The sequence below is a fragment of the Ochotona curzoniae genome, unplaced genomic scaffold (genome assembly GCF_017591425.1).
Source record: "Ochotona curzoniae isolate NIBS_2020 unplaced genomic scaffold, NIBS_Ocur_1.0 contig_1274, whole genome shotgun sequence".
Lineage (NCBI taxonomy): Eukaryota > Metazoa > Chordata > Mammalia > Lagomorpha > Ochotonidae > Ochotona > Ochotona curzoniae.
The window spans coordinates 22,206,156-22,222,342 of NW_024465023.1; the positions used below are offsets into that span (position 1 = coordinate 22,206,156).

The 16,187-nt window shown below is 38.5% G+C and overlaps 1 protein-coding gene across 1 annotated transcript in view; it reads right to left on the reverse strand.

Annotated features, from left to right (window-relative positions):
- IL1RAPL1 (interleukin 1 receptor accessory protein like 1) overlaps nucleotides 1-16,187 on the reverse strand; it is a 1,237,397-nt gene that overhangs the window by 483,017 nt on the left and 738,193 nt on the right. The window contains exon 4 of the mRNA XM_041000130.1: nucleotides 487-673. Coding sequence (XP_040856064.1) covers nucleotides 487-673 — 187 coding nt within the window. The remainder of the gene's footprint in view (nucleotides 1-486; nucleotides 674-16,187) is intronic.

Here is a 16,187-nt window from a genome sequence, read left to right on the forward strand (position 1 = left end):
TAATGCTACAAAAATTTCCTCAAATGCTCTTTAAAATATGTACACTTATATATGGAAAGGATCAGAATCAGACCAAAGTAAAAAGTCCACTTAAAATGAGTGTGCTGTTTCATCACACAGGAAAATCAACCCATTTTGTCCCCCTTGTTTAGTGACTATTGAATGCTAATATAAACAGTTTTGAAATGTATGGTCAAAATATTTCTTTCCTCTAATTATAAACTCAGACAATAACAGACTTGAATGAATTATCGATATAAACATCTAGACAGCAGCCTGTTACAATGGGCTACTCATACAAATATTGACAAGAATTTATCAAAATCACCAGTTTGAATATTTATACAGACCAGCATAGCTTGCTGTAGTATTCCAGAAATGCAAAGCTAAACCATGTCACACACAGTTAAATATTTCTCCAAGCTGTCCCAGAATAACATACACATTAATCCATTTACAAGCAATAAAATAATTCACATTCCATACCTTATACCAAAGGATTTCAGGTTCTCTGGTTGGCAGTAAAAAATCCTCTATATCACGGCATGAAATTTCCTTGCTTTTGCTAAGTTCAGCTTTTTCAAAGTACTTCATCTTGGAATTGTAGCAGAGTCCCGTGTCATTTTCGCCCACTGTCAGCGAGATGGATACTTTCATACAGTAAGTGGAGTTTCTGTAACAAACCAGAATAAATATGGTGACCTAGTGGGAACAAAAAACAAGTGCTGCCAAGGCAGTGTGTTCCAATCACCTGAGGGTAAGGGAGCAAGAAAGAGCAAGAGAGGGAGAGAAGTAAACTCCTTTGTTTATGTCATTTTATGGTTTCTTGGCTTAGTCCACAGGATTCTGTTTTGTCACCCAACTAAACAACGCTTGGTGCTGTGAAGCCAGCTGTATATATTGCATTTGCCAGGAAAACAACAACGTTTTGTTTTATATCCAGGTTCAGTTTGGAGAATGTTCAATAGAGATTTTTATACGTAGAAAAGCAAAAGCAATAAAGATTTATGTTAGAAAGGAAGTTATGTCTAAGTTTATATTAAAATAGGCAAACTCAACAGAGAAGCAGAAAAATGTAACTGACCTATTAAGCACAATGGAAGAACAGGAATGATACTGCTCAATTCTTAAAGGACTCATTGCCTCAGTAAAATAACTTATCAATGAGTTTGGAAAGAAGATTGTCTTGCAAAAAGTACTGCAAAATCTCTATCTTCAGTGAGCCATATCTGGATTGGGACATGGAGCCAGGTTGTAACAGCAAGCACTCTATGTTATTTAAGGATAACTTCTTTCTGAAAGAATTTACAGATTAAGCCCATTAAATCAGCATCTCAGTTTTTTTCTTTCTTTCTTTCTTTCTTTCTTTCTTTTTTTTTTTGTTTCTACGTCCAAAATCAAGGTTGTACCTTGCAATAAGTACAAACAGAAATTATGTTCAGAGACTTCTCTGAAAGAGGTGAGACCAAATCAAATTTTCGTGTAGATTGCTCTCTTTATCATTGTTATTTAAGACTCTAGGTATTCACTAACACCAAAAGTGTGCAAGACCTGGTGCTGAGCAGTGGGAACAGAGTAACACAACATGGGATTCCAAGGTTTAATAGGGATTTTCCTACTTGGTAAGTATTCAATTGCTTATTCATGTACATGAACATCACTGTTATATTCTTGTGTCTCATTGCTTACTACCTTTGCAACCCTGAGCAATCATTTAATCCCTCCAAGTTCAAAGTGCAAAGAGACGGCACTTGTCTGATTATTAAACAGGATATTGAATAAAAAGCTCTGTAACCTGTCATCAGTGCTCAGTGAAGTTGCTTTCTCTTTGCTTTTCATCTGTGAACAGTTCTTAGCTGAATAAAGAGGAGGGGTCAAGAGCTAAGATGTGTTGGCATTACAGCAGCTCTTATACTTTTGGTTTTGTTCCATTAGTAATGCTAATATGACACAATGACAATGGTTAGAAAATGCAGTTAGTTATTCAGTTGTATACTGTGCAACAAAGAAAACTGTAATGTTCTTTATATTTAACTTCTTATAATACTTTTCCTACAAGTTGATTAAAATACTTTAGTGCCACTCAAAGTCATGTAAGTAACTTCAAATTTCTGACTTCCTGTTGGACAATGAGGCAATTTGGATTTGCAAAGATTTGTATCAGATTGGAAAGGAGATTACCCGTAATGAGGTAAAATAAGAAAGCGAATCTATCAGGAAAAACAATAGTGAACAATAGGATAGAAAGGATCCTGTTCAAAATATATTTAGGATATTGACTCAATATTAAATATAGTATTTGAGACATCGACTTAATATCAAGTGAATATGACAATGAGGAAGCAAAGAAAACAGGCAACCACTGATCAAGAACGTTTCTCAGTAGAGGACAGGAGCTGATCTTGAAAGAGTGGAAAATACCAAAAAAGAAACATCTTTGAGAGAAAAGAAGAGTCTGTTAAATTTTAGCTAAAGCTTCATATCAAAGTGAAAAAGATATCCATTTTGGGGTTTCCCAGCAATAATGCTCATGCATTATTTATTAATTTTACTCTATTGCAGATTAAAGCATGCTCGTTCCAGCCTCATTGTAAGATAAATTGTTCAGAAAAGAACAATTACTTAAATTAAGCTATTAGCTAACAGGACACACTCAAATGTGTTTTTTAAAATCAGCTTTAGAATGACATATATTTGCAGAACAATCATAATTTTTAAACAACAGGTTTTATGGAAATTAAATCTGTACATTCTAATTTGAACTTTCTACATAAATCTTTTTGATCCAAGCCTACGAGGTTTTCCTTCAGAAGCCATCCCTTTGTTTGCTGGATTTGTCACGCCTCTTTGTATGAAATACCAGATATTTTATACACACACATATATATATACATGCACAGAGGCATACAAGCAGTGTGAAATTCACAGCCACAACTCTCAAGTCCAACTGTAGAGGTTCTTATTCAGCACAGTCCCTCCTGATTTTTGAGAACTAGTGAAAGCTAATTTCCTTAGGCTTCTACTTCCTCAATTGTATAAACTAGAAAGCAATACAATTGATCACGCACACGATGGATGGTGGAAATGAACATGTTAGAACATGCAAATGGCTCTGCACAATGCCTGTCTTATGGTGACTAGCACTCAGTAGGTGGTGGATCTTATTTTTAGCAGCACGGCATCTCTCCCAGCTTCCTTTGTATTTCCATTTCTACAATACAGCCACTCTGGTGTTCATATAAACACCGTTACCATTATGATGCCTTCAGTCCTTGAGTGTGCAACTAGTGTAAAGCACAAAACTCCAGAGAAGTCCTCACACTTTTATTCATCAGGGATACATCATTGGGCTGGACAAGGATGATGAAAGCTGAAGAAAATGATGAACCCCCCCACCACAATTAATACTTCTTAGAATTCTATAACTGAAACTGATCTTGATCTTCGGAAAAAAATGGCTCCAGAGGAGTAAACTTAGACATTCTTATCTCCCTGATTTTTATTCTCCAACTGTGACATGACTGCTGATTTACAACTGTCTGTTACTGTCTGGAAATCCTAGACTCCCCAGGATACCACTATTTTCAAGTTATTTTAATGTTTTAATAATTATTTATTGTTTCTGTTCATCAGGAGGTGATTTAAGAAGCTAAAAATAAAGTGGCACCCAATGAATGCTATTGTCCTTATAGACAAGCTAACAGGAAGGAACTGATAATATATTAATATTCACAGGATTCCACCCCCATCCCTCACCCTCACAATTCAGCCATCATTAAACTTATATTATCACTGCCATGGTTGTGTCCCACCAGAGAAATAAGTCAGAAAGGGGTAAACGGGGCAAGGTGAATGCTCCTCTAGGATTCATGTTAAAGCACGCAGATATATCTACCCAACTTTTATTGTTTATAATTGATAAGCTGCATTGTAAGCAGAAATCTAAAAACTGATTGCTAAATGGTTAGAGACAGGACATACTTGTATGCAGAGAAGATAGGGATTTTTTGTAACTGAAAGACAATACACAATTATCTTTCTAGAGAATATGGAATATGAATATGATCTATCTAGTTTGCTTTGTCCTGGGTGATCCTGCACTCATGCCACGTACACACAACATTTTGCATAAACAACTCCCCTGTAGTTACTTCTCTTTAAATGTCTGATGTTACAGCAGAGAGACCCACTGCCAAAACAAGTCAATGACTTGTCCTAGCTGCATTAACTGGTTAGTGGCAGAGACAAATTAGACTTCACATCTCATAATTTTCATTGGTCTCTTACATAGGCTGCTAGAGAGGATTAGTGTTCACCTGTTATATATAGAAATGTGTGTATCTATATTATGAGTGTATATATGGTGTATATATGTGTGTGCATAATATGTATGTCTATGATATTGTTTAAATCAAAAGAAAACTATCCATATTTACCATTTTATATTATAAAATAGGTATTTTTTGAATAAAGGTAGAATATAACTTGGATTCCTTTTACACTCAAGGCCTTAAAAAATCCCTGAAACCAGTGATGACTAAAAAAGAATGGTAAAAAGACTAAATAAATCTATCACATTTTATTAGTTCTTTAAACTAAGACTTTTTTTTGCATATATTTAGGAATACTTTTCTGAAAACACTGGCTTGGTGTCCTACATTACAAAGAAGAAAATTCTAACCTTAACCCCTGCACAAATAGGGAGAACTAATACACACTGTGGGATGTAATTAATAAACCAATATATGACAGAAAAATAAACTTACAATACTTTTTTTTCCTTTTTTTTCCGTTTCTTTTTTTTAATTAATTAATTTATCACAATAGTTACTTTTAAGTATAGGATCTAGAAGTCATCATAGCAGAGACTGACTTTCTCTGAGGGTTTCTTCCTTTGCTACTATTAAACAGAGTACAACTGTGACTAGGTATACATGTAAGGTAAAAATCATTTTTTAAATATTTACTTATTTTTATTGTAAAGTCAGATATACAGAGGAGGAGAGACAGAGAGGAAGCTCCTCCGTCTGATGATTCACTCCCTAAGTGAGCACAATGGCCAGTGCTGAGCCAATCTGGAGCCAGGAGCCAGGAACTTCTTCCAGATCTCCCACCTGAGTACAGGGTCCCAAGGCTTTGGGCCATCCTCGGCTGCTTTCCCAGGTCACAGGCAGGGAGTTGGATGGGAAGTGGAGCTGCCGGAATTAGAACCAGCATCCATATGGGATCCTGGAGCGTTCAAGGCGAGGACTTTAGCTACAAGGCCTCAGCATCAGGCCCCAAAAATCATTTTTAAGGATGACTACATTTCACTATTAAAGATAATAGTGTAGAAATTTGGATGGTAAGAGAAAAATATGAGTTCACGTGGAAATTTTGTGTGTATCTTATAGTGATAAAAACAATAAAACCCATGTTATATGATATCTTCGTGCAATACAGTTTCACCTATTCCATAATCACAGTCTGAGTGCATGATAATATGCAGTGTTCAGCATCTCTCCCTCTAACAAAATTATCATGGCCATGATTATGTAATATATTGTCTAAGAGCATCACTAAGCTTTTGACCTGTGTATTATGCTCATTCTCTGGTCCTTAAGGGAAAAATAACATTTCCATAATGCTTGGCAATCATTTCCTATTCCTATTTCATGAAATGCTATATAAGAAATTCAGGGAGTAACTCTTCTTTGTTTCCTGTCTCTGGACGAGAGAAAGATGGAGAGAGATTTTCTATCACTGGTTGAATCACTAAAACCCCACAGCATCCAGGACTGGATCAGGCTGAAGCCAGGATCCTGGGACTCCATCTGGTTCTACATGTAATTAGCAGAGACCCAAGGACTTGAGCCATCATCTGCTGCCCAGTAAGATTCCTATTTGCAGGAAACCAGATCAGAAGTGGAGTAGCCATGAACTGTATCAGGCAATCCAATAAGGGATCTGGGCTTCTGAAGTGGTGAGCACACCTCTGTGTCACATATCCACACTCCTCTAATCAATACTTTTAAAGGATTAAGCTGAATTGTTCTTATTTTTATGGTCCACTTTATCATTCACAGGGCATTTTCAAGTTTCACAATTTTTCTTTTTGTAAAAATTAAAGGCACAGCACCTGCTGGCATGGATGTGGGGAGAAAGGTACCCTCCTTCACTGCTGGTTGGAGTGCAGGCTTGTTCAACCACTATGGAAATCAGTATGGAGAGTGCTTAGAGAATTTGACTCAGCTATCCCACTCCTAGGAATTTGTTCAAAGGAAGTGACAATTGCATATGAGAAGGAAATATGTAATCTTATATTTGCAGCAGTACAATCTACAATAGGAAAGACATGGAAACAACCCAGATGCCCATCCAAATAAGAGTGATTAAAGAAATTGTGGTATATCTAATCCATGGAATATTACTCAGCTATTAAGAAGAATGAAATTACACCATTTGCAACTAGATGGTCCCAACTGGAGACCATTATGCTCAGTGAAATAAGTATATCCCAAAAGGATAAATACCATATGTTCTCTAAGATATAAGGTAGCGTTCATGTAAATTGTAAGATCAATAACCCTTTCCATATTATTTTTGTTGCAACCCATGGGTTTTGATATTTTTATTTTCATTTCTTTCAAAGAGTTTTTCTCTTATCAAATCCTTCAAGTTTTTGTGTTTTCTTATTCATTTCTTCATCAATACATTAGTCATTCGGTAGCATGTTGCTTAACTCCATGGTGCTGTAAATTTTTTGTTTCAATTTCATCCCTGTCATTGAATTTGTTCATGGCTTTTCATTTAAGGCAATATATAGTGACGGCATAATACAGACATATCTAGACATGAAGATAGAATGTAGCATGCATTTCTACTTCCAAATCAAAGATGGACTCCCACTGAAACTGTTGGACGTATCTTGACAATAGGATGTTGGACTATCTGGCATTGTCTATACCAGAAATATCAGGACACTCTTAAAGAACAGACTGATGGACTTAGGACTGTTTATGAAGGGCTATACTACTGTAATAACATGAGGAAATAAGGTGGTGGGAGCCTGGGGAGGGGGTAGGGGAAATCCCAGATCCTGTGGAATTGTACCATAAAATTCAAAATTAAAAAAAAATGTTTTGTATTCTTAGAAAAAAAGACACATAATATTTCTGGTATGTCACACACATTTGCCACTGATGAGCAGACAGAGGGCACTAGATCCTAAAGCCCCATTACTATAAATCATAGAAGAAATGGACTTCATGGATGCAGAACCATAAGCATAAATCAGAGCACAGGGTCTAAGTATTAGTTGTGAAAATAAAGTCTTGGCAACGAAAAATGCCCAAGACAGATAGTAAAGGCAGTATCTTGTATTTTTTAAGCTTTAAATGCACTTTTATTTATTTCTTACAAAGTTTTCATGTTTTTTATTATTGTTCCATCAGTCCATCAGGTGATGCCTGAAGCTATGCATATCTTATTGTGCTTACAGCACCATACTTGTAGCTACTGACATCAAATGTGAGATTTATTTGGATTAGTTTTTCTTTTCAGAAGACCTCTAGAGTACCTATTGATCGACCTGTGGTTAAAATCAGCCCTTGGTTAAAAGATTAGAATGAGGCCATAGAGCAGCTGCTAAGACCCAAAAATGTCACTTTATTGTCTTCTCATTTGAAGCTGTGTTTGAAAAAATTAACCAACCAGTGAACTTAACTCCATCTACAACCATATAACTGAAATTCAAATTAATTACCATGCTTGTTTTGATGGAAAACAATAAAAACAATTTTAGCATTTTAACTTTCTAGTCTAATATCTATAAAATGTTAGAATTAAGCAAGATACAATAAAAATTCTAGCACTACAATTGTTTGAGTTATTTTTAAGTGCAAACACTTTCAAACTTTACATTTACATCCTCCAAGAGTAAAGGAAAGTGCATAAAAACCATGTCACTGAAAGAAACTGATGTCTATAATGTGCATTCCAAGTCACATGCGCTATAGATAATTCCTTCAGGGAAGACTGTGGTTGACCTCTCCCATCTTAATTTATTTTATCTCTTTATTTTTCTAATGACAGTGAAAAGGTTATTGACTCTTTAGTTAATATGAATGTCTTATCATAAACGAGATTATTTACTTTATTCTTAAAGGCAGAATTACAGGTAGAGAGAGTGGGTAAGAGAGAGAGAGAGAGAGAACTTCCATTCACTAGTTCACTCTCCAAATGGCCACTAAGACTATATGTGGATGGGCCACACTGAAGCCAGAAAACTGGAATTCTCTCATGGCCTTCCACATGCATACAGGGTTCCAAGGACTCAGGTTATCTCATGTTACCTTCACAGGCACATTAGCAGGGAGCTGGATTAAAAATGGAGCCTTGGGCCTGGCGCGGTGGTGCAAGTGGTTAAGGTCCTCGCCTTGCACGCCCGGGATCCCATATGGGCGCCGGTTCTATCCTGGCAGCCCCACTTCCCTTCCAGCTCCCTGCCTGTGGCCTGGGAAAGCAGCCGAGGACGGCCCAAAGCTTTGGGACCCTGCACCCGCGTGGGAGACCCGGAAGAGTCTCCTGGCTTCGGATCGGCATAGCATCAGCCATTGTGGCTCACTTGGGGAGTGAATCATTGGACGGAAGATCTTCCTCTCTGTCTCTCCTCTCTGTATATCCACCTTTCCAATAAAAAAATAATAACAATAAATCTTTAAAAAAAAATGGAGCCTCTGAGACTAGAAACAGAAATGTAAGGTACCAGTGACACAGGTAGAGGTCCAACACTCTGTTCCAGCCTCAGGACATTTTTTATAATATGCAAAATAACAAGCAAATTGCATGTTGCATGAATTCTTTTTTTAAAAAAAATATTTATTTACTTGCATTGGAAAGTCAGATATACAGAGAGAAGGAGAGACAGACCAGAAGATCTTCCGTCTGCTGATTCACTCCCCAAGTGGCCACAATGGCCAGATCTGAGCCAATCCAAAGCCAGAAGGTAGGAGATTCTTAAAGGTCTCTCACGTAGGTGCAGGGTCCCAAGGTTTTGGGCATCCTTGACTGCTTTCCCAGGCCACAGGCAGGGAGCTGGTGGAAAGGGGAGCAGCCAAGACATGAACTGGTGTCACCGGGACATGAACTGGTACTCATTACAGGATCCTGGCATGCAAGGCAAGGACTTTAGACACTAGGCTATCATGCTGGACCTGGTTGCTTGAATTCTTACAGGTTCCTCCGCCCCACCTCCCCCCATTTTCTTAAACTAAAGATTAATTCACCAAACACAAAACTAATCATTTTATTTTTTAAAGACTTGTTTGCTTGAAAGTAATAATTACAGAGATGGAGAGAGAGAGAGAGAGAGAGAGAGAGAGAGAAATATTCCATCTGCACCCAGATGGCCTCAACAGCCAGAGCTAAACCTGACTGAACCCAGAAAACAGGTGCTTTTAGATCTTGCAGGTATGTGGCAGGGGCTCAAACATTTGGGCTATCCTATGCTGCTTTTCCTAGGCATATTAGCAGGGACCTGGATCAGAAGCAGGGCATCCAGGACTATAACTGGTACCAACACAGAGTACCAATGTCCCAGGCAGTGTCTTTACCCACTACACCACAACAACCAACTTCCAAATTAAGCAATTTCAAGTGTACAACTGGAGAATCAACATGGCAGAATCGAATAAGGACACATTTAATCAGATGGAGAATCATTAGCTAGGTAGGGCACATTCCAGGAAATAGAAATAGACAGACTGACAGCAGAGGAGCACCTGGAGACTAATAGACATGGAAAAACAGCGAGACAATGATGCAGTGACCAGATACTCCAGTGGCAGTCAACGAGCAGCAAACTGAACTCCACCAGCCGCCAGAGTTTCACCAACAGCCAGGTGGGAAGGAGAGTTCACCAGGAGCTCAGCAGATGAACCCAGGCGAAGAACTGATTATCATAATGGTTTGCCCTTAGGAGCAGAGAGAGAGAGAAAGAGAAAGAGAGAGTAGCAGACCCCAAACAGGCAGTGCGGGAACAGGGTGGGTTTCATAGCCTAGAACCCCACAAGCACCACATTAGGCACCATCTTGTGTAGGGAGACAAAGGCTTTGGGAAAGGACTGTGCATATACTAATCTAGGAATGAACTCATTTCTTGCTCATTGCATTGCACCAACATGATGGCATACAAGTTCCACCCAAAATAGGTCTGGATATCCAGACCTAATGGCCAGCAGATCAAGAACTTCACAATTGGCACACCAGGCATCATTTTGTACAGGGTGGCAGATTTTCCAGTTCAGTGCATTGCACTAGTCCCATAGCACAGGGAACATCATACCAACTTTGGTATCCTATGGGTCAAAATAGATCCATGTGGCTCTCAGATCTAATGGCCAGCAGGTTCCAGCATGATCAGCACCACTAACAACCCAGTTACTTAGGACACCTGTGGTCTCACAAATCCTGGGAACCTTTCAACCTGGAAGTGGGAAAAAGGTTGTACAGACAATGGTGTAGCCACAGCACAGGATCAAAGGAGGTGGAGAGTTGTGAGCCAAGAGATGGGACTATTGAGACTGCGGTGGTATCTAACACAAGAGCCAATAGCTGCAACTCACTAAAGGGAATGGCACAAGTGACTGCAAAAAAAGAACCAGGTACCAACCACAATAAATAAAATTGAACCACAGAACTGTAGGTGACACAGCTTAGAAACTGGCTGTAAAGAGAAGACCCTACTAACCAGAAGTACAATGACCAAGAGCAAAAAAAAGAGACAGCGACACAATGAATATTACTGAAGAATCCTCTGCAAAGGATCTGAGGTTGCCTTTGTCCACCTCAGAGATAACTGAGGAATTCATCGAGAAAATGGGGGCTACAGAATTCAGAAAACACATTATCAAGCTTCTTATCAACAATGAGAAGCACACAGAGGAGTTCAGGGAATCTAAGGAATATGTCACATGGGAAATAGCAACACTGAGCCAAATCAACCCGGATTATTGGAAATGACCGACGCAACAGAGCATATTGGAAATTCAGTGGAACGACTCGATAATAGAATGAAGGAGGCAGAAGAAACAATCTCAGAATTGGAAGGTATTTCTTGTCAACATGGGTAAACAATCAGAAAGCTGGAAGTAGAGCTGGGTCAAGCTAAAAGAAGTATTCAGGAATTAAAGAGACACTATTAAAAGGCCAAATGTGAGAGTTACAGGAGTTCCAGAAGGCGCAGAAAGAGAAGCTTGGTTTACAAATGTATTTAATGAAATAATAAGGGAAAATTTTCCCTAATCTGCAGAAAGAATTGGGAAACAACATCCAGAAGAGGCACAGAACTCCCAAAAGTGTTGTCCAAAAGTGATCTTCACCATGACACAAGATAATCAAGCTCTCTTCAATCAAACATAAGAAAAAGATCCTTAAATGTGCACGTGAAAAAAAAATCAATTGCTATATAGGGGAATGAAAATCAGAGTCAGTGCTGTCCACTGAAAGGAAATTCCACAGGCCAGAATAGAATGGAGTGGTATATTCCAGATTCCAAAAGGAAAAGAAAAATGTCAGCCCAGAATAACGTACCCAGCAAAGCTTTTCTTTGTCTTTGAAAATAAAATAAAAATTTTCCACAGCAAAGAAAAGCTCAAAGAATATGCCTCTTCCAAACTTGCTCTAGAAATGATAAAGAGAACAGGAACAGCACCCAGCAAAACCAAACGCAAATGTGAAGAAAATCCCAGTAAAATAACAACAGAAGACAAAATCAATGAACAATCCATTGCTAAAATGACAGGATCAAGTTACCACCTATTTTATATTAACCCTAAATGTAAATGGCTTAAACTCATGAAGCACCATTGATTAGTGGATTGGATTTAAAAATAGAATCTATGTATCTGTTGCCTAAGATGATGGACATTGAGGTTTACTTCCTTGGGGTATAGTGCTAGGATGTGAATTGTAGTGTCATAGGTAATTCTCTAACTTTCAGAAGAGCTGGGAAATAGAAAGAAAAGGGAAGATAAAGAAGTGAGTTACAACTGGGTAAGCTGTAAATCACTTTAAACTCTAAAAGCTTCACATAGAGCACTTTTCAATATGCATAAAGCTGGCATTTTGGCATGATAGTTCATGCCTCCTGTCTGTGATGGCAAGTATCCCATATGAATGGTGGTTCAAGTCCCAGCTGTTCTACTTCTAATCCAGCTCCACGCTAATGTGTCTGGTAGGGGTAGTGGGCCCCTGCATTCGTGTGGAAGATCCAGAAGATGCTCCAGGCTCCTGGCTTTGGATCTGGGCAGTAAACTAGTGAATGGAATATTCCCTGCCTTTCTCTGTAACTCTTTCAAATAAATAAAATAAGTCTTAAAAATATATTTATCTATTTGGAAGGCAGTGAAACAAAGGTGGGGGAGGGAGATTAGTGCAGAGGAAGATGTGGAGAAAGGGATATCACCCATTTACTGCTTCAAACTCACACTCACAGCTCACAATGGCTACATTACCCAGGGCTGGACATGGCTGATGCCAGGGGCCTGGAAAGTCTCCCACTTGGCTGCAAGGGCCCAAGTACCTGGGCCATCATCTGCTATCTTCCCAGGTGCCTTAGGAGGGAGCCACACTGGAAACAGGACAGCTGGTACTCCGACCTGCACTCTGATGAGCATCCCAAGGACTGGTATATACCATTGCTCCACAATGCCCACAGTGTTTTGTGTCTTCTCATTTTGCAAATGAGAGGGCATCCTCACTCTCCTAAAAACAGATAACCCAGCATTCACATTCTCAGTTAATCCTGCACTCTATCACTTTATTTTATAAAATTTTCAGAGAAATTTCCAACCATGTAAAACAAAAACTATATTGGGCTTTATAGAAGGCCAAGAACTTTGAGTTTGTTGAACTGTTATTAATGCACAATTTTTTTCTGAATTTTAAAAGTATAAAATTATGCTTTGCTTCTATATTACATTTAAGCCGAATCTATATGAGGCCAGGAAACACCCCTATTATTACTTTTTCTATACTATTACTTCTTGAAATATTTTTAAATGTCATAATGGCATACACTTTATTTACTTTTACTTTGCAAATTAATATTTCCTGAAAATAGGTATGTTCTCCTTGACTCAAAAAGAGAAAAATGTGCATACACATGCCTAACATATATATATATATATATATATATATATATAAGAATCAATTGTGAAGACAGCAAATAAAAAGTTATTTACAAAGAGCATTTACATGACCTTGCTATGTAGAAACACTGAAACTATCCTATAATATTAACAGAGACATATGTCTTCAGACTCTGTGGAATGGCATAACATGTAAGATAAAATATTTACTAAAACTCATGATCACAGTCATTGAGTGACCTCTGAACACAGCTCATCTGCATAGTGGCCCCTTTGATGTGCTTCCTAGGGGATGGAAAAACTATCTCCCTGGAGAAGCCCAACACTCCTCCAACACCAGAAAGGGGTAGAGGGAAGGGCCGTGCCTGCCCCAAGTGCTGCTAGCAGAAGAGAAAGCCAGCCACCTCGCCTAAAGGACATGCTGAACACCAGCCCAGTGCTCACATTTGAAGATGATGTGGGATCTCACTTGCTTCATCCTCCCTCTCTAATTCTACGGTTTTGATTCTTTCATTTCCTTTCAACATTTTTTTCTTCCATTTGAGACAGTTTCATTCAATGTAAATTCAGCACATTGCTCCTCAAATGGTTCATCAAAAAGGCATGTGGTTTTATAAAAACCTCATTAAAATAATGAAAACATTAAACCAAGCAACGGACATGCAAAGTAATATAAGAAGGAACGTATAACTCTCATTTATTTAAAGAATAATTATCACCTACTGAGCACTTAAAATTTATTTATTCAGTCAATTCATTTATTAAGCAAGGATTAGACACCTGCCCTTGATGGCAATAATGGGAATAAATAAGCAAAAGTTCTTGTTTTTATGCAGTTCATACTGCAGTGAGAGGAAACAGGGTAGGGATGAAAGACTAGGTAAAAAGCTTTATACAACACTCACATTCATTGAGGTGCTTAGTGCCAGATCAGCAAAACTGGACACATGGAGACAAGTTTAGGTAGCATGTGGAGAATTTGGTTGAATTGCCAAATGGAATGTAAAATGGTGCAACTACAGCAGAAAGAGCTTGCGAGTTCCGTAAAAGATCAGAGAATATGTAACAAATCCACCACTGAGCATATACACAAAAAAGCCCTCAAAGCAAAACTTGAATACCAATGTTCACAGCAATGCTATCCATTAGACAAAACAGGAAACAACTCATACTGCTTATCAATAAATGAAAAAGTTGGGCCCAGTGCAGTGGCCTAGTAGCTGAAGTCCTCTCCTTGCACGCATTGGCATCCCATATGGTTGCTGGTTCTAATCCTGACAACCCCACTTCCCATCCAGCTCCCTACTTGTGGCCTGGGAAAGCAGTGGAAGATGGCCCAAAGTGTTAGGACTCTGCATCCACGTGGGAGACCCAGAAGAAGCTCCAGGCTCCTGGCTTCGGATTGGCTCAGCTCCAGCTGTTACAGCCGCTTGGGGAGTGAAACATCGGATGGAAGATTTCCTCTCTCTCTCCTCCTCTCTGTATATCTCACATTCCAAGAAAAACAAGCAAAATCTTTTAAAATAAATAAATAAATAAATGAAAAAGTAAACCAAATCAATTACTTGCAGATAGTAGAATATTGCTCAGCCTTAACATGTAATGAAATTCTGAAACATGGTACAACATAGATGAACCTTGAAAATCTTTTGTTAGATGAAATTAGACAAAAAAGAAAAATGTTGTTAATTTCATTTATATGAGTTACCTAGAATAGGCAACTTAAAAGACAGTAAGGACTCCAAGGAGAAAGAACTGTGGAGTCTTTGTTTTGTTTAACAAGTAGAGTTTCAGTTAAATTGGATGGTGGCAATAGACATCATGAATATAACTGTCACTCAATTTTACATGTAAAAAAATGCTTCAAATGGGGCCCAGCCCAAAAGCCTAGTGGCTAAATCCTTGACTTGCATGCACCAGGATCCCATATGGGCACCAGTTTGTGTCCTAGCTGCTCCATTTCCCTTCCAACTCCCTGCTTGTGGCCTTGGAAATCAGTAGAGGATGACCCAAAGCATTGGGGCTTCACACACTTGTGGAAGACCTGGAAAAGCTCTTGGCTCCTGGATCCTGGCTTTAGATCAGCTCAGGTCTGGCTGTTCTACCATTTGGGGAGTGAACCAAAGGAAGGAAAATCTTTTTCTCTGTATGTCCTCCTCTCTGTCAATCTGCCTTTACAATAAAAGTAAACAAATCTTAAAAAAAAATAGAATAGTCAGAAAAAAAAATAGGATAGTCAGAGAAATACAAGGAAAGCTTAGAACCAAACAGGAAATGGTCAGCGTGGATCCCCATATACCTTACTAGATAGGACACAAAGATTACTTACTCCTCACTAGGGCATCGAAGATTTCTCTGCACACCCCTCCTAAAACTGTTCTGTGCCTCAATTGTTGACAGAGGCCTTGTTAAGAGTTATAAGCCAGTTTAGACTATCCTAAAATTTACCAAGTACAGCAAAACTATGCGTCAATACAATAAACTGCTAAATACTAAAATGAAAACAGACATGAGACAGCTGAATAGTATTCTATAGCCACTTTAAGGAGTATAGCAGTCGGTTCTGTGTACAAACAAACACTGAAGGGTCATTGAAGTAGTCACAGGATGTGGTTAACAACTTGTACTGTTATAACGTATTGATTACTCAATACCATGTCAATTAATTCCACAATGCTGTAAATTGTTATTGATGTTGTGCTGGGGTTTCCAATTGATTGGGATGATATTTTGCCAGCTCTACCTTCAGACCAGAGAAGGTCTCCCCAAGAAACTGTTGAAATTATCTGGACAATAAGATGCTGGACTCTATGCTTGGAATAAGGTTGCAAAGAAGGAATCTTGACTTAATCTGAACCATAATACTGCAGCTAGGTGGAGGAATCCACCATGGGGGGAGGGCACGGGGAGGGGATGGGGGAACCTCAGAACCTATGAAACTGTGTCACATAATGCGACGTAATTAATTTTAAAAATGCTTAAAATGGTACATTACAATATGTCATGTATGTTTCAGCATAATAAAAATATGAAACTGTATGCATGCCTTATTTATTT